Source organism: Spermophilus citellus (assembly GCF_964194105.1).
Source record: "Spermophilus citellus genome assembly, chromosome: 3".
Lineage (NCBI taxonomy): Eukaryota > Metazoa > Chordata > Mammalia > Rodentia > Sciuridae > Spermophilus > Spermophilus citellus.
The window spans coordinates 9,758,471-9,783,068 of NC_138184.1; the positions used below are offsets into that span (position 1 = coordinate 9,758,471).

At 52.1% G+C, this 24,598-nt stretch overlaps 2 protein-coding genes across 4 annotated transcripts; both read right to left on the bottom strand.

The window, feature by feature from the left end:
* Positions 1-643: 643 nt before the first annotated feature.
* EPOR (erythropoietin receptor) lies at positions 644-5,968 on the bottom strand (the record flags this gene model as incomplete). 2 transcript variants are annotated; one of them, XM_081285452.1, is made up of 8 exons in its annotated part: positions 5,840-5,968; positions 4,699-4,834; positions 4,095-4,273; positions 3,859-4,016; positions 3,227-3,380; positions 3,063-3,150; positions 1,349-1,436; positions 644-1,255 (listed from the first exon to the last, which is right to left on the bottom strand). In XM_081285452.1, the coding sequence occupies exons 1-8, from the start codon at positions 5,952-5,954 to the stop codon at positions 644-646; spliced, it is 1,530 nt and encodes a 509-aa protein (XP_081141578.1). In that variant the 5' UTR covers positions 5,955-5,968. The 2 variants fall into 2 exon arrangements, with proteins under 2 accessions (XP_081141578.1, XP_081141577.1); XM_081285451.1 differs by having other exon boundaries at positions 644-1,436.
* Positions 5,969-10,381: 4,413 nt separating this feature from the next.
* On the bottom strand, positions 10,382-24,463 carry RGL3 (ral guanine nucleotide dissociation stimulator like 3). Of its 2 annotated transcripts, none has more exons than XM_081283654.1 (19): positions 24,072-24,463; positions 23,545-23,658; positions 22,672-22,898; positions 22,454-22,507; positions 22,078-22,292; positions 17,534-17,673; positions 17,232-17,447; positions 16,594-16,697; positions 16,420-16,504; positions 15,228-15,284; positions 15,036-15,122; positions 14,805-14,837; positions 14,603-14,724; positions 13,831-13,926; positions 13,665-13,733; positions 13,486-13,579; positions 12,734-12,862; positions 12,533-12,647; positions 10,382-11,584 (listed from the first exon to the last, which is right to left on the bottom strand). In XM_081283654.1, the coding sequence occupies exons 1-19, from the start codon at positions 24,102-24,104 to the stop codon at positions 11,466-11,468; spliced, it is 2,109 nt and encodes a 702-aa protein (XP_081139780.1). In that variant the 5' UTR covers positions 24,105-24,463; the 3' UTR covers positions 10,382-11,465. The 2 variants fall into 2 exon arrangements, with proteins under 2 accessions (XP_081139780.1, XP_081139779.1); XM_081283653.1 differs by having other exon boundaries at positions 15,036-15,125.
* Between the last annotated feature and the right edge of the window lie 135 nt (positions 24,464-24,598).

The window sequence follows — 24,598 nt, forward strand, 5'->3', positions numbered from 1 at the left end:
TCTTCAGATGAGATCCCTAAAATGAACCATGGAATCTTCTGCTGTTCTGCTACATCCCTTTGTTTATTAGCTGGCAGGATGTAGAGCATCGATCTAAGGAACCCATGGTCATCCCAAGAGAAGACTAAGCTATAGACCAAAAGAGTTTGGGCCTCTGACTCATCCCAAAATGGCTTCCCACCAGTCTGAATTAGGATATCAGCGAGAAACCATGTAATGAGTTAAGCCACTAAGATCTAGGAGCTGCTTGTTACACCAGCTAGTGTAATTTACATGACTAATTTATTTCATTATGATTAGTCTTCACATTGCCAGGTCCAAAATTTCAGAGTGAGATCAAGGACTTTATCTGCTGCCCCCCGTGGCCATGGCCTAGGGAAATATGAGGCTTACAGAGAGTTTGCAGAAGTCATAGTAGAAAAACTTAACATATTTTATACATATATGTATATACAAAAAAAAAAAACATATTATAAAATACTGCACAGTTGCGACTTTCTGAGCAGAATGGGCCGGGTAAACAGTCAAAGTTAGCAATGCCCCTAGCCTTGAGGGCAACCTCTCCGTTCCTGTTCAGGTCAGTCTTGAACCTGAACTGGCGTTGCAGTCCTGTTGGATCCCCATGCATCTGTAGGCTGGAGTCCTAAGAGCAGGCCACATAGCTGGGGGACAGAGGCTCAGGGGTTGGGACAGGGCTGTTCTCATACAGGTTGGAGTAGGGGCTGTCGGAGGAGCCCCCTTGGGCTCCCTGGGAATCCCCTGAGCTGTAATCAGTTGAGATGCCTGAATCAGAAACCACGAGGTACAAGTACTTCAGGTGGGGTGGGGTGGGGGGCAGCTCAGGAGGCAGTGCTCGAGGACGCAGGAGCTGGGAGCTGGGATCCAGGATGGTGTACTCAAAGCTGGCAGCTGAGGCCCCCTCTTGTCTGGGCTTTAAGACCAAAGCAGATGAGCATGAGGATGCTTCTGAGCCTTCATCCACAGCCACTGTGTCCACACTGCCATCAGGCCCTGAGAGGTCCTCACTGCATGGGCTCTGGGGCAGCAACCACTTGTCCAGCACCAGATAGGAGTCCTGGGCATGTTCATTGCCCACTGGCTCCAGCAGAGGCCCCTTGTCATCTGCTCCTGGCTCCACTGCCTGGGTAACCCCCCAGCAGTGCTCTGAAAGGACTTCCAGGCGGGCTGGTGGGTCCTCTGTGAAGGGTGTGCAGGGGTTCCACCAGAGACAGCCATCGTGCTGGGAGAGCCACAGCTGGAGAAGCAAAACTGGCTGCTCAGAGGCCAGGGCTTCCTCTTTCAGGGGCAGGATAGCCCCAGGCTCTGAGGGGACAACCTGGCCACCTACCTGGAAATTACCCTTGTGGGTGGTGAAGAGACCCTCAAACTCGCTCTCTGGGCTTGGAATGCCAGGCCAGATCTTCTGCTTCAGGGCCCTGTTGAAATTGATAGAAATATTTTGGTGGACATAAGTCATTGAACACTCACCACTGCTCTTGGCCCCCAGTCACGTGTACAAATATTCCTGGTCCCTGTGATCATGATGGAGACAAAGGGTACATCAGGACTGGGGAACAGGGGCTTTGGCTGAAGCATCAGTGAGGTCCTTCAGAAGGCTAATTAGAACGGATCTGTGAGGATGACAAGGCGCTCAATATAGACTGACTCAAGCTCCGAACCTGGTCCAGGGTTGGCCTGGAGGAGCACTATTGTCACTACTCTTATCACTCCCTTCAGTGGTTTCTCAGCATTCGGAGTATATCCAGGGCTGGGGATGTAGCTCATGTAGAAGGCATGCTTAGCACTCTTGAGGCTCTGGGTCCTATCCCCAACACACACACAAAACAAAATCCAAACTCCTTCCCCTGCCCCACAGGTCCTGCGTGATCAGCCTCCTGTTATTTCCCTTGCCTCATTCACCATTCCCCCCTCACATAGTGCTCCAGCCATATCTCTTACAGCTGCTTCAGTGTCCCAACTTCATTTCCACTAAAGGACCTTTGCACTTGCAATTTCTTCTCCCCACTTTTCACATGGTTGCTTCCTATCAACTCTGAGGTTTCTACTCCGGAAGCCTTCCCTAACTATCCCATCATGTGATGTACCCACGCCATGTGTTTCTAGGATATCACTCATAGCATTTTTTTAAAATTATATATATATATATATATATTAGTTTTCAGCGGACACATTTTTGTTTGTATGTGGTGCTGAGGCTTGAACCTGGGCCCCACGCATGTCAGGCGAGCGGGCTACCGCTTGAGCCACACCCCTAGCCCACACCCCCAGCCCAGCAATTTTTTTTTTGATGAGTTATAAAGAAGTTTATTTTGGCTCATGGTTCTGAAGGCACATGGTTGAGGGCCGACATCTGGAGATGGCCTCTTTGCTGGCAGTCCTGAGGCAGAGCAAAGCTTCACACGGCAAGAGACAGGGAGTGTGTGTGTGTGTGTTCTCATGGCAATTTATAATTAAATATTTGTTGGTTCCCTTGTTTGTTGTCTGCCTTGTTTGTTGACTTAACTACAAGATCCACAAAGTCAGGGACTTGTAAGCAGGATCTGGCTTGTTCTCCACTCTCTCCTCAGTGCCTACCACATTTTGGTACCCAATATGTACTTTCCCACAAATAAGTGAACAAGGCCATGAAAGTGAATTAGTGGGCACGGCAGGAAGGACATCCCAGGCAGAAGGAACTGCAGGTGCAGAGACTTGGGGTATGAGAAGGCACGGTGTGTACTTGGAATTAGACCTCAGAATGGCTAGTCAGATCATTAAGCATCTAAGGAACTTGACAACAAGGGTCAAGGGCCATTCTGGTTGATTTGATAAAAGTCATTACACTAGGAAAGGGAACTAGCAAAGGAATCCAAGAAGGGGCAGACACTGAGGTACAAGGAAAACCAGGTGCACGTTCCCAGGGACAGAAAATTTTAACCAAGAATCTGGGTCTGGTCACTTTGGGAGAGTGTTTCCTCCTAAGTCTAGCTTTCCCTAATGAAAGAAGGATGTTCCAAGGAACATCCACATGCCCAGATTGCGGGGGCGGGGGGGGCGCTTACCGACGGTGGGACAGCAAGGCAAGCACGGCCAGCAGCAGCAGGATTAGCACCAGGATGAGGGAGAGCGTCAGGATGAGGGGGTCCAGGTCTAGGAGGTAAGGAGGAGGTCAGGGCATGGGTTTGCCCAGCATTTCTCCGCAGCTCCTTCCACACCTGGGTCTCACCGCTAGCAGTCAGCAGCGACACAGGCTCAGACCAGGCGCTCCAAAAACCACCGAAGCTCGGCTCGGCCATACGCGCACGAACTGCGAAGGTGTAGCGCGTGGCTCCACGCAGATTGCTCAGCACGCACTCAGTGCGACCCTCCAAAATCTCCACCTGGGCGAGGGGCACAAGGTGGAGTACAGAGAAGGGCGCTTGGGGCGGGCCCTGCAGGGGTCCAGCTAGTCGGAGGGAGAGGCAATGCCTGAGTCTGGGCCAATAAGAGTAGGGGGCGTATCCCAGGAAAGCTCAAGGCCAATCAGAGTAAAGATCCCATGACAATGGGCGGGACCTGCGCTACCTAAAGGCGGGGCCCGACAGCCTAGAGTGAACTGGGTCCAGAAGTGTGCGGTTAGGGATTTAAGAGTGACAGAAGTTGGGGTTGAAGCGGATCAGCGGGGCATTGGCAAAGGGGTCGTGAAAATGAGCGTGGAGCTTTCTTAGGCATCAAGGCAGTGGGATGTGGGCCGTCAGGGATGGGGCTGGAGGGACCGGGCCTCGAGGGCGGGCAGTGGGGCCCTTCTGGGTGGGGACTTAGGGAGGGCAGTCAGTCTGCTGGGAACTGCTAGGGCTGGGCGGTCCCGACAGGCCTTACCCTCTGCGATCCTCCTGCACCGTGGCCGGCCGAGACATCCACTTCGTAGCGGATTTGGGTCGTCATAGGTGCCCCAGGAGGCGGGAGCCACCGTAGCACCACGTGGCCGCCCTCCTCGGCCTGCCGTGCCAACAGCCCTGCTGGGGCGTCCAGGAGCACTGCAGAGTGGGGTTGATCAGGTGGGCGGAGACTAAGACCCCCTCCCCTGACCCCTCCTCCATTCCCTGCGCACATACCCACTTCGTTGATGTGGATGTTACGGTGATAGCGCAGAGTGCCTGAGGAAGCCACTGTGACTTGCAGCTCTAAGGGTACGAAGCTCGACGTGTCGGCCGTAGGCAGCGAGCACCAGAAGCGCACCGCGCCACGGGCAGTGGGCTCCTGGTGCAGGTGACACGGCTTCCGGGGCTCACCCCTATGCGCCCGAGAACCCAGGAGAGAAGGAAGCAAATTGGGAGGGGGAGCTGGGAAATTTATGTTGTCCAGACTGTGGTGGCATTTTGGTTACTAGCACCGGGGGGAGCCTCAGCTCCAGGGTAGTGACGCCTGAGTCCAGCATAGAAATTATATTGCCCCAGTCCTGATGTTTTGGGGTCGCGTGAAAGCGGCGATCACTGGAGTATTCCAGCACCTGCCACTAGGGGGGGTGTTAGCCCTGGCCTGGTAGATTTTCCACCAGTGACCACAACGGGAGGCGCCGTCCAACTCCAGGCTCTAGGGGACATCTCAGGCTAGGGCCTCCGGGAAATTCTACCTGCCCGCACCGCACCCCTCGAGACACACACACACACACACACACACACACACACACACACCGGTGGGACATCTGCCCTGACTCACTCGAGCTGGTAAAAGAAGCTGTAGTTGTGGGAGCCGATCCTAGAGCTCGCCGCTTCCTCCCAGAAACACACCAAGTCCTCCAATCGCTCGGTGAAGCACAGAAGCTCTTCGGACCCGCGGGCTGCCAGCAGGGCCGCTGGGAAGTGACAATGGGAGGGGGTCAGGGAAGCCGAGCCCTGTTCCTGGCCACAGCCCCCTTCCCCTCCCTCCGCCGCCTGTGCGGACGCGATAAGAAAAAAAGCACCGCCCCGCCCTCTCCCGGAGCAGGGTCCTCGAGGGGTCTGCAGAGGGGGTGCCCTTGGAACTCCCCAGCGCAGGTTGCTTGCCTACTGTCCCCCACCCCATTACACACACCCGCCCACCCCGTGGCCAGCTGAGCAGTGCACAACCTTCGAGACCTCGGCCCCCAGCTGCCCGCGCTGCTCCAGGCCTGGATGTGTGCACTGCTGGGTGTGTGTGGAGGAGGCGGTCCCCTATCTGCCCCAGCAGGCTCCCGATAGCGCCAACCGTGTCCCCCGCTCCCTTCTTCCACCCGACGGGGCTAGGGATCTGGCGCCCGCTCGTAAACCACGTTCACAGTCGCCTGCAGCCTGGCCCCTCTGACTCGACCCGAGCTTTAGCCTCTTTTCCCAATTGGAGGGTCCGCTTGATCCCCTCCCCCCAGGGACTCAGACTGCAGGAGGCCTAGACCCAGCACACCCTTGTTCCATTAGGCTTTAGCATGTCCCAGACTCCCTGAAAAGATAAAATAAGAATCATATATATATATATATATATATATATATATATATATATATATATATATGACACAAAGTATCTATTTATTTTTCTGTGGTGCTGAGGATCAGCCCAGTGCCTCACACATGTGAGGCAAGTACTCTACCACTGAGCTCCATCCCCAGCCCTAAAATAAGAATCTATGCCCCTCTCTTAACTTCTTTCCCAAGACCCATCCTGGGGACTTAGACCCCAGCTTGCTTCATTGGGACCGGGTCTGGGGATTCAGACACTAGCTTGCTCCCCAGGATCCAGTCTGAAGGTGCAGAACCTAGTATGGCCCCCAGGACCCAGAGTGGGAATTCAGGCCCCAGAATTGCCCTCCAGGACTCAGGGTGGGGGTCCACACAGACTCCATTCTTACCTTTGCTCTCAAGCTTGGGGTTAGGCAGGTTGAGTGGGGGCGCCAAAGCTGCTCCAGCAAGCAGGAGAAAGAGAGGACTGACCCGGGGCCAAAGGGGCGCCCTGAGGTGGCCCATGGTTCCACCTGGCCCCCCGGGGAGCCCAGGGCTCCTGCCCCGAGGACCAGCCCCTGGCACAGTCCACAGCTGGGTTCCGCAGCTGCCTCCACCGGACACAGCTGACCAGACAGGCTCTTCCCGGTCAGAAGCCTCCAAGAGGCAGCTCCCTCAAAAGGGGCGGGACCAGCACGCAGCCTGGGCAGAGATAAGCGCCCGGGAGGGGGCAGGGGCCCTCCTGGGACCAGTGGCCCCTTGGAGGCCAAGGACAGCTCCAAAAGTAACATCGGACACACTTTGTGTGACTATGTGACCCTAGACAAGTAACTTACCTTACCCGATCTTCATTCTTTTCATCTGTAAAACCTAGCCTGATGCGTAGCAAGCATTTAAAAAATGTAAGCTACTGATATTATCCTGCTAATCAGCACTTCTCCCCAGACTGGAAATAAGAACAATCATCAAAACGACTAGCAATTGAGTATAGGTGCAGGGCTAGGCCGGGCTGCTGGGCGGAAGGTACAACGTGGTCCTTCATTTGTAAAGTTACACATATTCTGGAGTGAGATTTCATTTATGATTTTGAGGAGGGGGAAAATGCTTACTTTTTTAAAATATTCTTTTTTAGTTTTAGGTTGACACAATATCTTTATTTTATTTTATTTTTTTTTAAATATTTATTTATTTCTTAGTTCTCGGCGGACACAACATCTTTGTTGGTATGTGGTGCTGAGGCTCGAACCCGGGCCGCACGCATGCCAGACGAGCGCGCTACCGCTTGAGCCACATCCCCAGCCCTCTTTATTTTATATTTATGTGGTGCTGAGGATCGAACTCAATGCCTCATGCATACTAGGTGAGTGTTCTACCACTGAGCCACAAACCTAGCCCCACAATTTTTTTTTCTTTTTTTTTTTTAAAGAGAGAGTGAGAGAGAGGAGAGAGAGAGAGAGAGAGAGAGAGAGAGAGAGAGAGAGAGAGAGAGAATTTTTAATATTTATTTTTTAGTTCTCGGCGGACACAACATCTTTGTTGGTATGTGGTGCTGAGGATCGAACCCGGGCCGCACGCATGCCAGGCGAGCGCGCTACCGCTTGAGCCACATCCCCAGCCCCCCACAATTTTTTTAATATTTATTTTTTAGCTGTAGTTGGACACAATACCTTTATTGATTTATTTATTTTTATGTGGTGCTGAGGATCGAGGTGCCCAGGGCCTCGCATGTGCTAGGCGAGCATTCTACCGCTGTCACGACCCCAGCATTTTTATACACTTGGTATTTTATTTTATATGGTTCTTTTAATAATCTGGAAAATAATTATATTATAAATCATCAAATCCATTCACTAGGACTGAATTTCTCAAACTGGGGTACATAGCTGCACAGAGGTGCACACCTACAGAAGGGAGGGGGTAACCATTGAACCTTCCTACCCCCGACTAGCCAATCAGAGTACACCATTCCCTGACACTCAGTGATTGGTTCAGGGTGGGCTTGTTAACCAAGAGAGTCTGAGCTTCCATCCTGAGATTTCAGCTGGATTTGCTGGGAAAAGAGGCTCCCTTTTCTTGCAGATGTTGTGGTGGGCAGATGGAGTAACCAGAGAGGCATCTTTGCCAGTAGGAAGGAAGAAATAACCAGATGGTGAAGTTGACATGAGCTGTGTGCTGTTCCTTCCCTCTCCCTGGAAGGCTTTTCCCCTAGATATTAACCGAGCTCTCTCCCTCACCTTATTCAGACCTCTCCCGGCACCTGCCTCCTAGTGAAGCCCGCTCTGATCACCTCCCCCACATACCTCCTTCACCTTTAAGTAACATTTTTTTTCCTTTTTGGCTACTACTGTGCTTGTCACCTGATATATGTTTAATGTTTTGTTACTGAGTCTATGGGGGCAGGGACATTTGACCCTTTTCTTGATTACTATAGTCCCACCACGGAGAACAGAGTCTGGCACATAGTAAAAGTATTTATGGTGTAAAAGATTAGGGGAGAGCCCGCCGGATGCCTGTAACTTCAGCAGCTCAGGAGGCTGAGGCAGGAGGGTTGCAAGTTTGAGACCAGCCTCAGAAGTTTAGAGAGGCCCTAAGCAACTTAGCAGACCCTGAACAGACCCTGAAATACAAAAGGGCAGTGGATGTAGCTCAGTGGTAAAGTGCCCTTGGGTTCAATTCCCAGTAGCCCCCCGCCACCATAAATAGAACCAAGCTAAGAGATACAGACAAACAGTGGATCTTGTGTCGCTTGCACAACTATTCCTGAGTACCCGGCACCAAGAAAGAAACAGGAAGGAAGGAAGGAAGGAAGGAAGGAAGGAAGGAAGGAAACCACAGAAGTTGGGGCTGGGGGTGTAACTTGGTGATACAGCACTTGCATAACGTGTACCAGGCCCTGGTTCCACCCCCAGTAAACCCACAGATCAGGGAGGATGTTTTCCTTAGGTAACTGGCATCTGGAGAGAGACAGAGACAGAGACACTCAGTTGTAAATAAAAGTGGCAAACTGGCCTCGTGGTTAGGTACATCTCTTCTGGTGTTGTATTATTCTGGTCTGAACACCAGCCACTTACTTTTTTTTTTTTTTTTGTAGATGGACACAACACAATGCCTTTTATTTTTATGTGGTGCTGAGAATCGAACCTGGGTCCCGCCCATGCTAGGTGAGTGTTCTACCGCTGAGCCACAATCCCAGCCCAGCCACTTACTTTTGCTAGTCTCAGTCCTTCATGTATAAAATGGAGATAATACAGTGCTCAGTCCTTAGGGGTATGGTGAGAATTAAATTAGATTATTTTTCTTTCTTTCTTTCTTTTTTTTTTGTTTTTGTTTTTGATACCAGGGATTGAACCTAGGGGCACTTTCCCACTGAGCCACATCCCCAGAACTTTTTACTTTTTTCTTTTGAGACAAGGTCTCACTAAATTGCTCAGGGCCTCGCTAAATTGCTGAGGCTGGCTTTGAACTTTCGATCCTCCCACCTTAGCCTCCTGAACTGCTGGGATTACAGGTGTGCACCAGGAGCCTGGCTAAGTGAAGTTCTTAAAACTTGGCACACAGTGAGCACGCAGTGGGGATAGCAATTATTAGTTGCTTGGGTTAGTTCAAATAGGATGCTGTTATATTCAAATGGTCTTCAGATCTTTATACTCACAGAAGAAAAAACAACTCTGAAAAGTAGCATGATGTGTACTGTAACCACTGTTCCATCAGACCTTACATGAAGGTTAGCTTCTTCTATCCCCTCTCTTACTCCTGATGGTGCCTGGGCTTTCCTTGCTATTTCTCCAGGGACAAGGTTAGAACCATAGGGACTGGGGCTAGGATGAGAAAGAAAAAAAGAGAAAGAAAGAAAGAAAGAAAGAAAGAAAGAAAGAAAGAAAGAAAGAAAGAAAGAAAGAAAGGAAGGAAGGAAGGAAGGAAGGAAGGAAGGAAGGAAGGAAGGAAGGAAGGAAGGAAGGAAGGAGAGAAAGAAAGAACCATAGGAACTGTTTTATGCCCATTCACTAGAATTTCTCCTCCTCCTTCTCATAGCACCTGAATTTCACTTCCATGTGTGTGCCCACCAAGATGCCACCCCTGTGATTTGAACTTTCTCTGCCAGCTCAGAGGGTGGGCACAGGACCCCAATCTGGCCAATCAGCATTTGGTTCAGGGATAGACATGTGACCCAAGATGGTCCATTGGGAACTTGCTCTGAGATTTTTGCTGTGGTCACTATGGGAAGGAGGAGCTCTGTTGGCAGAGGAGGGCCCTCAGACCAGGGCAAAAGGACATCAGGTAATGATCGATGGAGTCAGGAAAATGAGAGCTGATTCAAAAGGAAATAAAATGCTAACACCTCCAGAGCACGTTCCCCTCCTCCAATCTGTTTTCAAGGCCACCTGCCTCCAGGTTCTGTTCCTCTCCTCAAGGAGTTGTTAATGAGCACTTCCTGGGTCACTCCCTTCCTGCCTGTACCTCTGAATGGCTCCTTTCCTGCTCTGGGTCACTGCACCTTTCTGTCAAGTAGGCAAGATAGGAGGAGGAGGGGGCATGAGAAGAAAGGAAATCTGAAATCTACAGAAGGACAGGACACCCCCTCCCTCGGGCATCAGCCTTGGGTTCCCTCCTCTAGAGAGGAATCTCCCTTCTCTTCTCTTCCCTCCTCCTCCTCCTCCTCCTCCTCCTCTTCCCCTCTCTCTCCCCCTCTACCCTTTAAACAAAACGTTTTGCTCTTGCCTTGGCATTTCTCGGTGTTCAGTCTCCACACCAGGGGAATGAAACCCAATCCTGATTTCCCAGAACCGGTGTCAGAAGCCCTGGTGGGACGTGAGCCTGCCTCGGAGTAGGGCTATACTAATTGTTCTTTTGGCGACTGTAACAGAGAACCAAATAATAAAGGCTTAAGAAAGATAGAAATTTATTTCTCTCCTATGTGACAGTCCAGTGGCAGCATCCTAAAGTGGCAGCTCCAAGGTCGCAGAGGCCCAGGCTCCTTCCAGCTTGTTGCTCAGTCATTCAGAGGACATGGGCCACTCCATCCAGGATGATCCACTCCACATCTTCATTCCAACCAGCAGAAAAAGGAGGGGGTGGGAGATATATACCCCTTCTTCTTTCCTTTTATATCTTATATGGCCACACTTGCTGCAGGGATTTAGGAAATGCAGCTCTAACTAGAATGGCGAGCTAAAAAGTCAGCGGCTCTATTACCATAGAAAAGGGTAATTGGATTTGGGGGGATAACAGACAGTCTCATTCTCAGAGAAAACCACAGCCAAGACACAGCAATAAAATTCTGATATCTTTTGAGTCCCTGGATCCAACTGTGCCTGAAGCCAGACCCAATTGCCTTCTCAATTATATGAGCTATCAATTTTCTTTTTGGTACATACCTGTTTGAATAGGATTTCAACTACTTAAAGCCAAAAAACTCTGATTAATACAGTGAGATATAAAGCGCTCAGTGGATGCCCAGCTCAGACTAGAAGCCCGTGGTGGGCATGTTAATATTATTACTACTCTGCAGTGGCCGCTCGGCTCCTTGTCTGCTTTCTCCACTGGTTTCTTTTCCTACGGGCAGTGAGAGCTCACGTGCTCTTTCCATCTTCACGGCCCTTACTGACTTGGGATAGGGTAATTTCTTTCTGTTTCTGATGGAATTTCAAATCTTCACTCTCCTATGTACACATCAGGAAAGGCATTGCCCTCCAAAAGTCGGGGAGTCCCCCACACCCTCCCTCCACGTGCAGCAGGGTCCACTCTGGCATCCACAGGAGCTCTCAATGCCTTTCTCAGGGTTCTTGGTTTTCTCTGCCTTTCTGTTACCATCGTGGCCACCCTGCATGCTGATGTCATGGGAATGAGGCTCCAGGACTCAGAGGTCAGAGGGGCAGGGGCTGATGGGCTGAAGTTGAGGCGGGGTTACCAGGAAATACAGAGCCCCACTAGGGGACACAGGCTTTCCAGGAGAGGGGTACCCGGCCCCCATGGCTGTAGAAGCCAGGTCCCAAGTTGCCCAAGGGGCCTGTGACCTGGAGGGAGGAGAGGGCCACCTCAGCTTGTGGAGGCAGAAGGTGTGTGCCGGGTCCCCTCCTTCTGCCGCAGCACGAAGTCCCCAGGGGCAGCTGGACTCATTGCGTAGAAGACGTTGGCGTTGTCAGGAATCAGGAGCACTGGCCAGGCATGGGGATGGCGGTGGGTTCACAAAGGACCTGGGCAACTTTCTACCATTTGTTCTAGAGCCTCAACAGCCTTGGGTCCCTTCAGCTAGTGCTGACCCAACCTCATTCTCTTCTCACTGGGGACAGTGACAACTCCCCAGCGCCTGGGCCACCTCCTACCATTCCTGCAGTGGGGTCCAAAGTGCTCACCCCACAACTCCCCGCACACCTCCCCCTCCCCCTACCACTTCCCAGCCAAGTTCAGGCTGCGGTCACCATGAACTTGGATGACTTGCTACTTCCCATCTGCTCGGGTTCATGGCCTTTGCAGTTTCATACATTCTTTCCCAAATGTCCAGCCACCCTTCCGCCATGACTCTTGCCTCTCCTTGTCCAAGACTAGGTAGCCTCTGACCTGCCTCCACACTGAACAACCTCATGCTCTCTGCCTTGGGTTCAAGAGCATGTGGCTCTCTCCTCTTCCAAGTTCAGGCATCTCCAGGGTCCCCAGGGTGAGCCTCAACAACCTCGTTTCCTCCTGTATCTAAGCTCAGATACCCCATCATCTTCTGCCCCTCCAGGTTGAGCCCCCCCAAAAACTCATGATCCTACAAATTTAAGGTTACACAAAGTTCTAGTCCCTCCTTGCATTTGACCAGGATAATCTCATTGGCTCATAAATCCTAGGAAGCCAAACTTCAGTGCCCCCCCATCATACCGGACCAGGACAACCTCCTACCTGGCTCAGCGTGAGGGTGGGAAATAGTACAATGTTACCTGAACCCACAGGATATCTTCCTCCTCCTCCTCCCCACCCTGCTCCATCTTACCCCTAACTGTGCCTAAAACACCTTGTGGCCCTGTGAGCCCAGGTAACGCTGGGCTCCAGCCTTGGCCCTGGCCAGACCGCTACTTTCCCACCTGCCTCCCAGTCTGGTGCTCCCAGCTGTCCCTGCTCACCCCTGTCCCCAGGAAGGACCTGGAAGAGCTGGTAGTCACGGGCCCAGGGCTGGGACACATTGTGCTTCTGTAGGGCTCGCTGCACGACACTGGGGGTTTTGTCCTGACTAGTAAGCTGGAAGAGGGGGGCAGGAGGTGAGGGGGAGGGCCCCAGCCCCAAGGGCAGGCTGTCCCCAGCAAGCCTCCAGCCCAGCCCCTCACCAGGATGCTCCGATAGAGGTTCCCATGGTTGTTGTCAATGCTGATGCGAATCACACGGGCCTCTGAGCTCTGCTGCCCAGGGAGTGGGATGCGAGGACTGCTCAGGGACAGGTCCGGGCCCAGGGGCAGCTGTAGGCAGTGGGGGGGCAGAGGCATCCGCAGTGCTGATGGGTGGGAGACCACAAGGCCCCTCCCCCAGTGGTCTATTCAATAGGCCCACGATCACATTCTCCAGCACACACAATCAAACGTCCCTCCACAGCCCCAGAGTCAGGGACACACAATTAGGGGACACAAGCAGGCCCACATATGCACCAGCCCATCATACCTAGACCCCGTCTCCCTGTTACAGAAACAAATGTGCACATGACCCAGATACACACAGACCCGCATTCACACGCAAATCCTGTGTACAGGAAAGCAGTATGTGTTCACACACGCTTTCGTGCCTGTTGTACACCCGCGAGCCCATGCCAGTGAACAGCGCCACCCACGGTGCCCAGCCCACAGTTCCCTTCAGGTGTGCAGGTTCCTAGGGACACACTTGAGTATTCTGCAGAATGCCCTGTGGGTGAGCAGGAGCTCCCTCCAGATCTGTGCCACAAGGTGGGTGACCGATCAAACGTGGCTATGGAGACCCACACGGTCTCTTGGATGGATCCCCAGAGAACTCAATGGGTCCCACACTCCTGTGTACACACACACACACACACACACACAACCCTCCATGCAAACACAGTCAGGCGTGGTACCTTGGTGCTGGGGCCCTGGGGCCCTGGAGAAGCAGGGGGTCCAAGATGACGGTCCTCAGATCTAGGGCTGGATGGGGGGGACCCTGGGGACAGACTGGGGGGACACAGAGCCTGAGGTGGAAGCTGCCCTGACCCCTGGCTCTGCTGTCTCCAGGCTGTCTTCTAACTGGGATACCCACCTGGAGGTGGGCGATGAGGGGTCTCCAGGACTGCTACCAGGGGACGAGTTTTTCTCTCGGGACAGCTTCCTGAGGATGGAGACAGGGGGTGAGGCTGAGGCCAGACTCAGCCCTGGAACAGCCCCCAGTATCTGCCCATGCACCCCCAGCAGCCCCCAAGACTCACGCACTAAGACGTTTAGTGAGGCTGATGCGTCTCCGGACACGCGGGGAAGTGGGACAGGACGCGGCTGGTGGCTCGATGACCCGGGAGACTCGGTAGCTGAGGAGTCAGTGTGTTGATGGGGGTTGGGTCCAGGCATCAGAGAGAGATGAGGAGACAGGAGTCAGCGTCAGTTGGGGTCAAGTTCGGGTGTGAGGGGGAGAATCTGGGAGTTAGTCGGGGTCAGGGAGGAAAGCAGGTCAATGAGGGATTAGGGCTCTTTAGGGATGGGGTGGGATGGCTTGAGTGGCAGGTCTACAAGGACTTGCAGAGTGAGAATAAGATGAATCAGGTCAAGGCTAAAGTTCAGGACCAGGTCATTACTGGGACCACAGTGAAGGTCATGGATTTGAGAGAATGAGAAACAATTGGGACAGTTGAGTCTAGTGGTCAGGAAGACATCCAGGCTAGGTCCATTGCTCAGAACCAGGGGTCAGTTATTAGGGTCATAGACTCAGATGGCAGAAGTCACGAAGGGACTCATCATCAGATAGGTTCAGGTAGGGAAGAGGACAGATGGACAGTTGTTGCAGGTGGAAGTCGAAATGGCAGGTGGGGTCAGGTGTGGGATTACAGGTCAGTGGTGACCCTTGAACTAGGCTGGAGGTCACAGGTGGGGACCCAGGCTCAGATGTGGGTCTTGAAAGGAGCCAGGGAAGTGCACTGGGTGAGCAGGACCCTGCGTGTGATCCAGGGTCAGCTGGGGTGGGGATGGGCTAGGCCACAGGGTGGTCACCTCTGCTCCTCGCTGAGCTGGCGCTGGGCACGCAGGGCAGCCAGGACAGGTGGGTGGGGGCTGAGGCTGTAGCTCCGACAGCGCCTCTGCAGCTGCTGGATGCGGGCCAGGATCTCCCATTCCTGAGGGGGCAGTGGCTGAGACCCTGCCCCCCTGCCCACACCTCAGGCCACCTCCTTATATCCACCCCAATGCCACTCACCTTCCTCCTCTTCTCAAAGTTGATCAGATCCCCCTGGGGGCAAAGTTTATTTGAACTAGAGCCATCAGAGTCAAGGTTAAAGGGTCAAAGTCAAGAACTAAGATGTCAGGAGCTCCACTGTGCTCAGGGGGCTGGGGTCAGGAGTACAAGGCAGGATCCAGGGTGAGTGGTATGAGGCCTACTGTGCTGGGTGGGGTAAGTGCAGCTGGGATCAAGGGTCAAGGGTCAGACCTCCAACATATCCGGCAGAGCTGTGTCCAGCATAACCAGGTCCGTGAGAAAGGTGCCAAGGTAGGGAACAGGACCTGGGGGCAGTTTCTGCTGCCCCCAAAGCTCTAGTCACTAGCCGTCAACACTGACCCCATCACCTCCCATCCCTCCCCAGGGTCCCCCTCGACCCCCATCCCAAACTAGAACACTCACTGAAGGTAGGCTTCCTGGAGGGTTGTCCTCTTGTTGGGTTCCCTCAGTGGCCTCCTCCTGGGGGGGAGAGAAGGACTGAGTGGCCCTGGGATCTCCTTAGACCCTTCCTCAGAGAGGTCACCTCAAGACCCACCATGTGCACCCCTCCTTCTTTCAAGAATCACAAGCGAGTTTTCAAGCCAACCCAAGGAGGGGGCTACCCCGGGGAAAGTACACGTGGAGAGAGAGGGAGAGCAGGGGTGATGGGGGGCACAGAAAGGAATCCTTGTCCCCAGCCTGGATGGGACAGGCCCACTGGGAATTTGGTTCATCCTTGCTCTGCCTGCTCGTCATGCGGTCACTGGAGTAGACAGTGCTGCATTCTGCATCTCCCTGTCCAGGGCTGGAGTCCCCCTGCTCCTGGGCCAGTGATCATGCCTGGTTGGTGGCACAGCAGGAATAGCACCTGGTACACAGTAGGTGTTTAGGCAGGGCTTGTCCCTTGAACTCTCATTATTTGAATATGCCTTCACTAACAAGGCATTTATTGAGCACCTACTGAGTGCCATTCACCATCCTGAGTGCTGAGTAGACAGCAGTGAATGAGAGAGACAGAATTCCTGTCCTGATGGAGACCCAGGGAGGGAGACAGCAGCAGCCAGGCCAACCCCATGACAGCAGGGCAGGGACAAGGGCAATAATGCAGGCGGGGGCATGTGGAGATGAGGGGGCACAGCGGGGCCTCTGTGGGGAAGCCGAGACCTGCAGGAGTGAACAAGTCGCACACTTATCTTGAGGGTTCCAGGCCTCACACTCCATCTATCTGGATTCTAAGAACCAGCTCCTGGTTGTAATTAGAACCTAACTCTTGCCTAAAACGAATCCGGCTTGTTGGCCCACATTTTAAAATCTTGCTTATCAAGGTAAATCCCCAGAACAATTTTTTTCACACTTGGCTATGACTTTGACCTTCAGTAACCTTCCCTCATGACTTCTTGGATATTGTCGAATGAATAAATAAGGTTGTGGCCCAGTGCGAACTCTAATGGAAACAGCAGAGAAAATTAAAATGTGAGGCTGAGTATGGACGGGAGAATTGTCACTGCTGAAATGCAGGGAAAGAACATTGTGACAAGGACAAGACGATGCCTCCTGCCTGGCCCCAAGTCCCCTTGCTGGGCCTGGGATTCACTGGGTTCCAGTCTGTCTGTACCTGGGAAAGAATCTCTCTGCTACTGAGGTGGTTGTTTTCATCCGAGAAAATCTGTGAAAGTTTCCTGAAAGTGGATAACGGTTCCCTGGAAGGACAGAGAAGGGTGGTCAGGGGTCAGGAGCTGAGAAGGTCAGAGCTGGGATGGGGTGGCCCCCACCCTCAATCCAGGCTCACCGGCTCACAGCCCCCCAGCTGCGCTTGAGCCTATAGATGGGGTTAGACTGCAGGGCAGACAGGATGGCTCGCAAAGAAGAGAAGTTCCGCAGTTCTCGGCAGCACTGATGGGGTGGGGGTGCTGGTCACATCCCTAATCTGATTCCCAGGCACCAGACACCTTTGATCTTGTGACTTCTGACCCCCAAGTCTCGCCCCACACAAGCTAAGCCTCTTCCTTCTCCTCTGGGAGACCCCTCCCTCTCCCAACTGAACTTGGCTTCTCCTGGTCCCTGGGTCCTAGATGTGTCCACAGCCCCTCTTCTGGACCTAGAACCCTCCTCCCTGAACCCAAGTCACCGCAGGTATCAACTTACTTCCCCTCCCATCGCCTGGACACATGCCCCTCTCTGTCCCGACCCCCCCCCCCATTTCTTCTCATTTTTCAGGCTCCAGGCTCCGGCCTCACCTCTGCCCAGCCTCCCTCAGGATGCCTCCAGTCTTCTTCCCTCCCCATCACCCCCACTCTCAGCCTCTCAGCCCAGCTGTCCCAAGCTCCTCCCATCTCTAACCCCAACTCCTCTCCTTCCCCCACAGGTGCCCTGGCCCTGCCCTGTGCCCCTAACCCATCTCACTCTCTCCCGCCCCTCGGCACACACCTGGGCTATGCGGATCCACCTCTCGATCCGCTGTGCTCTCTGTGTGGCTGCCAGTCCCGGCGCCCCGAGTACGGAGCCCAGCACACAGCCGGTCACTGCATTGAACTGGGCCACAGTGGCACGCACAGTGGGGGCAATGCCTGAGGCCCCTGGGCGGTCCCGCTGCGACCACACCGAGCCCAGGCACTCGCAGGAACGCACCCGTGAAAAGAGCTCCTGGTCAGGGGAAGGGGCGTAGGGTAGGGGCTCAGCAACCGGCCTCCCCTCTACATCCCCACCCTGCCACCGTCTGCAGTCCTCACCACATCCATAAGGGTCAGCTGCTCGGCCACCTCGCCCACGCTGAAGTCCAGGAGCTCGGGACCTTCCCACCTAGGCCCTTCCTCCTCTTCCACGAAGCCCTCCGGAGAGTCTGGTCTGGGGGACTGGGCCCTGGGAGGTCCTGAGAATTGATATGTGGTTTAAAATGCTCACTTGGGCCAGGCCCGGTAGCGCAGGCCTATGATCCCAGCAGCTTGGGAGGCTGAGGGAGTATGATCGCAAGTTCAAAGCCAGCCTCAGCAGTTTAGCAAAGCCCTAAGCAACTCAGTGAGACCCTGTCTCTAAATAAAATACAACAAGGGGTTGGGGATGTGGCTCAAGCGGTAGTGCGCTCGCCTGGCATGCGTGCGGCCCGGGTTCGATCCTCAGCACCACATACCAACAAAGATGTTGTGTCCGCCGAGAACTAAAAAATAAATATTAAAAATTCTCTCTCCTCTCTCACTCTCTCTTTAAAATAAATAAATAAATAAATAAAATACAACAAAAGGGGGATGTGGCTCAGTGGTTAAGTGCCCTGGGTTCCGTGGGGGAAGGGGAATCAAAACCCTCAAATTGAATCCAGAGTTGCCTGTGTGATCTTGGGTAAATCCTTTTATGCTCAACCTCACCTTCCTCATCTATAGAGTGAATTCCCTGAGTATTTTAATAGATGTAATAACAACAATAATGAATACCTCACAGGGGGGCTGGGGTTGTGGCTCAGTGGTAGAGTGCTCACCTAACATGCATGAGGTACTGGGTTCGATCCTCAGCACCACATGAATGTGAAATAAAGATATTGTATCCACTTAAACCTAAAAAATAAATATTTTTTTTTAAAAAATGAATACCTCATATGAATTAACTTGCTAGCTCAGGGCACTAACTCCATTGAAGGAGGTGCTATAATTTATCCACCATTTAAGGTGGGGAAACTGAGGTACAGAACAATTTGCCCCTAAGTCACACCTTCAGTAAAGGGCAGAGCAGAGATTTGAAGTGGAAAGCAGGATTTGGAGGTTGTATTAAAATCAGACTCTTCTGTCCTCTTTTGGAGAGAGGGAAGGTTGTTGTCAGAAAGTTCCAAATTCAAACCCAGGCTTGTCCACCAGCCTTGCTGTGCAAATCAAAACAAAACATGCCTTTTAATCTCTTTGTGCCTTAACTTCTTTATCTGAATTGTTTTAAAAGAGCAAATGAGTTATGCATACCGGACTGCTATAAAGTATTTCATAAACCTGAATGATTTTTCTGTGGTGGGTTTCAATGGTGGCGCCCCCTAGGGAACATTTTGGGGAAAAGATCTTGCTTCCTGGAAGGATGACTGCATAGCCAATTTAGCCACCTCAAAGACAATGGCCCTCCAGAGATTTGTATTATGAGAAAAATCTATTTACTATAATTTGCACCTAGAATCTGATTGTTTTGCTCATAAGCAAATTGTTTTGGCTTCAAGGATGCAAGGACCTTGAGATTCTGAACTTTGTTTGTTTGGAAATTGCAATATTATTCACCATTTTGGAAAGCAATGTCACCATTGCCTATGTAGCTGTCTTTGCATCGTCAGTGCACTCTCTGGCACTAGTTGGTGTTTGTGGCTGTCACCTTCACTGTGATACTACTACAGGCAAAGTCACTTGACACTTTCATCATGTGTCCAAGTGAATCATGCCAAGGCATTAGTACACCAAAAACATCTGTATGCCAAGCCTGGTGTTACACACCTGTAATCCCAGCGGCTCTGCTTGAGCAGGAGGATCGCAAGTTCAAAGCCAGCCTCAGCAATTTACTGAGGCCCAAAGCAACTTAGCAAGACCCTATCTCTAAGTAAAATACCAAAAAAGTTCTGGGGTATGGATCTGTGGTTAAGCACCCCGGGTTCAATTCCTGGTGAAAACAAAACAAAACATCAAAACCTGTTATTATAGTATAAGTGACTTTCATTATTTCTCCTTCATATGATACTATCATATTGTCCTAAAATTATCTTTGCTTAATTATCTCTTTCATTTCAAATTAGACATGTAGCATTACAAAATATTAATTTTGTGAGAGTTGGGGGGAAAATTGCACCTAAACCTAATCTAATGTTTAGATTTTTGAGCAATGAGGGGGAACAGAGGAACACCTGCATGGCACCATGGGAAGCCAGCAGGTGAACCTAGAAGAATGTGAGACACATCTTAGGACAAACGCCCCCCCACCCCACCCCCAACCCACACACATAGCATCCAAGAAAAGGCAAGGGAAGGGGAGAACTGTTATAGAATAGTGGAGACCTGGGAAAGAAACAGTCAAATTACTTCAGTGGAATTTCTTTGCATTCCAATTTGAAGAAATGTTGAAAACAGACAATTTAGGAACAATGAGGTTATCTGTTTGTTTGTTTGTTTTTGGCGGTGCTGGGGATTGAACCCAGGGCCTGTGCATGCAAGGCAAGCACTCTACCAACTGAGCTATATCCCCAGCCCCAGGTTATCTGAATATGGACTTAAAATATGGTAAGTATTTCTGAATTTCTTGAAATGTTTATGGACATGAAGGTTATGTTTTAAAAGCCCTCATCAGTTACAAGTGCATACCCAAGGTAATTAAGTCTGAGACATCCTTTTTATTTTTTGGTCTAATTGAAAATTGTTGAAGTTAAGTAATAAGTGACTAAATGTTTTTTATACTAGTCTCTCTACTTTTGTATATGTCTGAAGTTTTCCATAGGAAAAAGTAAACTCAAAATAAAGATGTTAGGGCTGGGGTTATAGCTCAGTGGTAGAGCACTTGCCTAGCACATGTGAGGCCCTGGATTCAATTCTCAGTACCACATAAAAATAAATAAAATAAAGGTATTTTATTCATCTACAACTAAAAATAATTACCAAAAAAAAGTGTGTTTCAGACACTAGCACATGGTAGGTATTCAATAAATGTTCATTTTTCTCCTCTGACCGCAAGAGCTTACAGCCCTGCTTTTTAAAAATGTTGATTTTGTGTTTACTTGCAGTAATGGAGATAGAACACAGGATTTCCCCCCATGTTATAGGCAAGTGTTCCACCACTCAGCTACACCCCAGGCCCTTTTTAAAATTTTTCTTTTGAGATGAATTCTTACTAAATTGCTGAGGCTGGCCTCAAATTTGGGATCCTCCTGTCTCCGCCTCTCCGGTAGCTGGGATTGCAGGTGTGCACCATGTCCCACTACAGCAGATAGAATTTTCTGCCATGGTCAACATGTGCTCTACCTGAACACTTCAGTGTGGTTACCAATCTTTGGAAATGTGACCAGCATAATGGCAAAAGTGAATTTTTATTTTAAAAAATTAACAAATTTTATTTTGATTAACTTAAATAGCCACAAAGGCTAGTAACTACCGTATTGGACTATGTGATTCTAAAGACTTGAGATTCACTGATTAAACCTTGAAGGCAAGGGAGGGAAGGAGCGGGGTGCAAATATATTAACAACTGAGACTTTGTCACCAGGGATAGAGAAAGTGGCTGCCACTTTGGAAAGCAGAGAGGAATGTGGCTACTTTAATCTTGGGATTAAAGGATAAGGATTAAGGAGATAGAAGCTTTCGTGATAAGGATCAGATCAAACACAGATGGGTGAAAGCTGATACTCTGTAAGCAGGATACAATAATTCTGTCAACTAATCCATGTGATTCCTGCTCCTGGGGGCAGAGTCAGGACAAGACTAATATGATCCTCCTCTGCTGTGCTCACAGGCCACGGAAATGAACAAAAGCTAGAATCCAGGGAGGGATGTCAAGAGTGTTGTACAGAAAAATAAGAAAGACTAAGTGAACACACAGGTTGGGAGGGGTTGTCTGTTAGGAGAGGGCCAAAGAAAGCCACTGTGAGTGAGGAGGTGACATGTCAACAAAGACCTGGGTGAGGTTTATAGATATTTTCCCCTACTCCAAAAATGTTCTATATCAGTGATCAACAACTTTTTTCCTATAAAGGACCAGACAGCTTGCTGGCACCTGGTCTATAATATAATATCAATATGACTAATGGCTGACATTTTATTATAAGTGGTAGAGATCTAATAATGAAGGATTGGTAAAATAATAGTATTGGCCAAGTCCCCATTGTTTGTTTTCTTGCTTACTGAATAACTTTCCTGAGGAATTGGGAGACCTAGTCCATGGTTACACGGCCAGAACCAGTGGCTGAATATTTAATGAATGAATAAAGAGCCTAATGAAATAAGCACTGTTATCACCACTCCCCCCCCTTTTCAGTTCAGAGAGGTGAAGTGATTTATCCATGATCACACAATCAGCAAATAACAAAACTGGGATTCGAACCCAGGTCCCTAGCCCAAGGGCAGAGTACCTTTGGATAGAGGGGGAGCAAAGGCAAATACTAATTCTTTGATAAAGAGTTAAGATCTTCATTTTACAGAGGGGAGAACTGAGTCTCAAGATGGTTTAGAAACCTTGCCCAAGATCTGTGATTCTGAGGGTGGGGAGGAAGTTGGAAGGACAGACAGCGTGGGACTGCCTTCTCAGTGCACAACGGGTACCCAGAACCCCTCACCTGCGCAAGTCACCAGTAGCTCCTCTTCTTGTTGCTTTCCCTCAGGCTCCTCTGAGAAATCCTCCAGAAGCTTCTCTGCTTCCTGGGCCTCAGCACTCCCTGGGGCTGCCCAGCCCAGAAAAAGTCGGACACTGCCCAGGTCTGGGTGGGTAGGAGGGTCACAGAAATCCTGAGGGTGGTCCCGTAGCCAGGAGCCCAGCACAGATACCACAGCCCTGGACAGAGGAGCAGGCTCAGAGCTGGGCCCAGAGCTTGGGAGCTCCCAACCTTTCAGGTTAGCAAGCCTCCAGCCCTCAGACCTCAAGACTGACCATTGACCTTGGAAATACTTTCCTCCCTCCACCCCACTCATCCCCCACCTTTCAGTGAGGCCAACCTCAAGTTCTTATTGAAGCTCAGATCTTGTCCTTCCGTCTTCTTGTTCTCTACCCTGGGAAGAAGCCCTCATCAGATGAAAGGGAGGCGCCAGAGGGTGCTTAGAAGGAGGGCTCTGGGGTGGGGAGTGTTTCCTGGTTCCAAACCTGGGGAGGTGGGGGAAGGAACCCAGGTGGGAATCTGGGGATGAGAACCTGCAGGTTTCTGAGGGCCACTGACCTGGAAGGTGGGGGTGGGGGCGGCGGCGGTGGCAACAGGTATTCCAACACTCGGGCAGTGGGCACAAAGGCCCTGTGGGTGGCCAGGAAAGCAGGCACAAAGCCCGGGTCCTGCTCGCGGTCTCCTGACACCAGCTCGCTCACCAGCCTCTCCAGCCGAGCGGCCCTCAGCGCCCGCACCTTGCTGGTGCGGTAGTGGAGGAAGGTATCGGCAGCGGGAGTGGGGGTCTGCTGGGGGGGGCGGGGGGCAGGGAGGGGCGGCAGTGAGAGACCAGGAGCCCCCACGCCCCTTTTCATTCACGGCCATCACTAGCGATTCCATCTGATCTTATCTATTCCTCTGAATCTTAATATTTCTGATTTATTATTTTGCTTTGTCCACAAAGGACTCTCCAGCAACCGGTTCCAGGCATCTTTGTCCTCCTGAGCTCTGACCTCGGTCCCTCACTTTGCCAACCCTGGGCTTCTGTGGCCCTCCAGTCACGCTCCACCGGCTGTGCTGAGGCCCCACCTACCCTCACCTGGCTGCTTCCAAACTTCACCGCTCTTTCCTGCTCTGACCCACTAAACCGACTTCCCCAGAGCCGTCTGTCCAGTTCTGCCCTTACCTGGTTACCCCAGGTCCCGCTCAGGAACGCGCCATCGCCCGGCCTCACTATTTCCTGGATCTACCCCCACTCACCAAGTCGCCCCCAGGTACCCTTCTACCCTCACCTGGTCACTTTTAAGCTCCGCCCTTCCTTCGAGCCCCACTGCTCCTGGCGGCCCAAGCTTTGCTCTCCAGCTTCTCCCTCACCTGGTCACTCCCTGGTCTCTCCGTTCAACCCGCCCTCACCTGGTCGCCTCTTCCCCCACCCCCCAGCCCCTTCCTCACCTGGCTGCCCCCAGGACCCTCCCCCGGGCTCCGGCGCTGACTGCGCTGCCTGCGCAGGGAGACACTGTACACCGCGCCGTCCTCGGTCTCCTCACCCCAGTCCTGCAACGGCGCCTGGACGGGAGGCAGGCTCAGGACAGTCCCGGGGCCACGGCTCAAGGTAGCCGTTGGAACTCAAGCCGGGCCTTCCTGGGGGTTCCCGCTTCCCGCGGGGGTCTACAAGACTCGGCAGGGCAGGTCCCAGGTAGTGCCCTCCCGCCCTGGGTACCCTCCTCCCAGGTTCTGAAGGAGTGGGGTGGCATTTGTGGAGTCCTAGGGTTCAGTCTCATGGATGTTTCTGATGCCTCCTTCAGATGCACCCAAAGACCCCCGCCCATGAACCAGCCACTTCACTGGGTCAAGAGCCCTGAGTCCCGAAGTGGGGACGGAGGCAGATCCGATTTGAGTCCTAGGGGTGGGAACCTTAAGTTTTTGGACCGGGGGCGGGTCACCGGGTTGTGAGGTTCCGAGATCCCCAACCCCCTTACCAGGGCGAGCTCCTTGCCCGCCGACCGCTCCATGGCCCACACCCGTCCTGCTCTGCGGCGCCGCTGAGTGAGGCGGAAGGGCCGGCGGGCAGTGGCTGAGCTCTGGGGCAGGCGGGCCGGGCGGGGCGGGGCGGCCGGTCTCGCCTGGGCGGGCTGACCCGGACTCTGGTGGCCCCCGCCCGACCGGAATGCCCAGGCCCACCTCAGAGAGACCCCAGTTCTACCAGTGGGCGTCTATCAACCTGCCTCAGGAGAGGGCACGTCTGTCCCCGAGGGAGGGCTTCTTTCTCTGTCCTCAGGTGTGGAGAGCTGAAGTTGTGTATAGCTAAGGGAGGGCAGGTATGTGTCCCCAGGCCGAGTCCTCTGTCCTCAAGTGGTAGGGCTGCTCCGCCCCAGGTGTGGGGGTATCCCTCGTGACTTTATGCATCAGCTGATAGGAGTCATCACGCCCCAGGTTGGAAGGGGCTGTCTGCGGCCCTGGGTTTTATGGGACGATAAAACCCAGGGCCGCAGGGGGTCAAGAAGAG

Excerpts from the sequence above, each read along its gene's own strand:
- RGL3 (XM_081283653.1), bottom strand. The coding sequence starts at position 24,104 with ATGGAGCGGTCGGCGGGCAAGGAGCTCGCCCTG. Across the intron at positions 22,508-22,671 it reads CCCCCACCCCCACCTTCCAG|GGTAGAGAACAAGAAGACGG; the intron begins GTCAGTGGCCCT and ends GCTTCTTCCCAG. Across the intron at positions 12,648-12,733 it reads ACCTCTATCGGAGCATCCTG|CTTACTAGTCAGGACAAAAC; the intron begins GTGAGGGGCTGG and ends CCCCTCTTCCAG.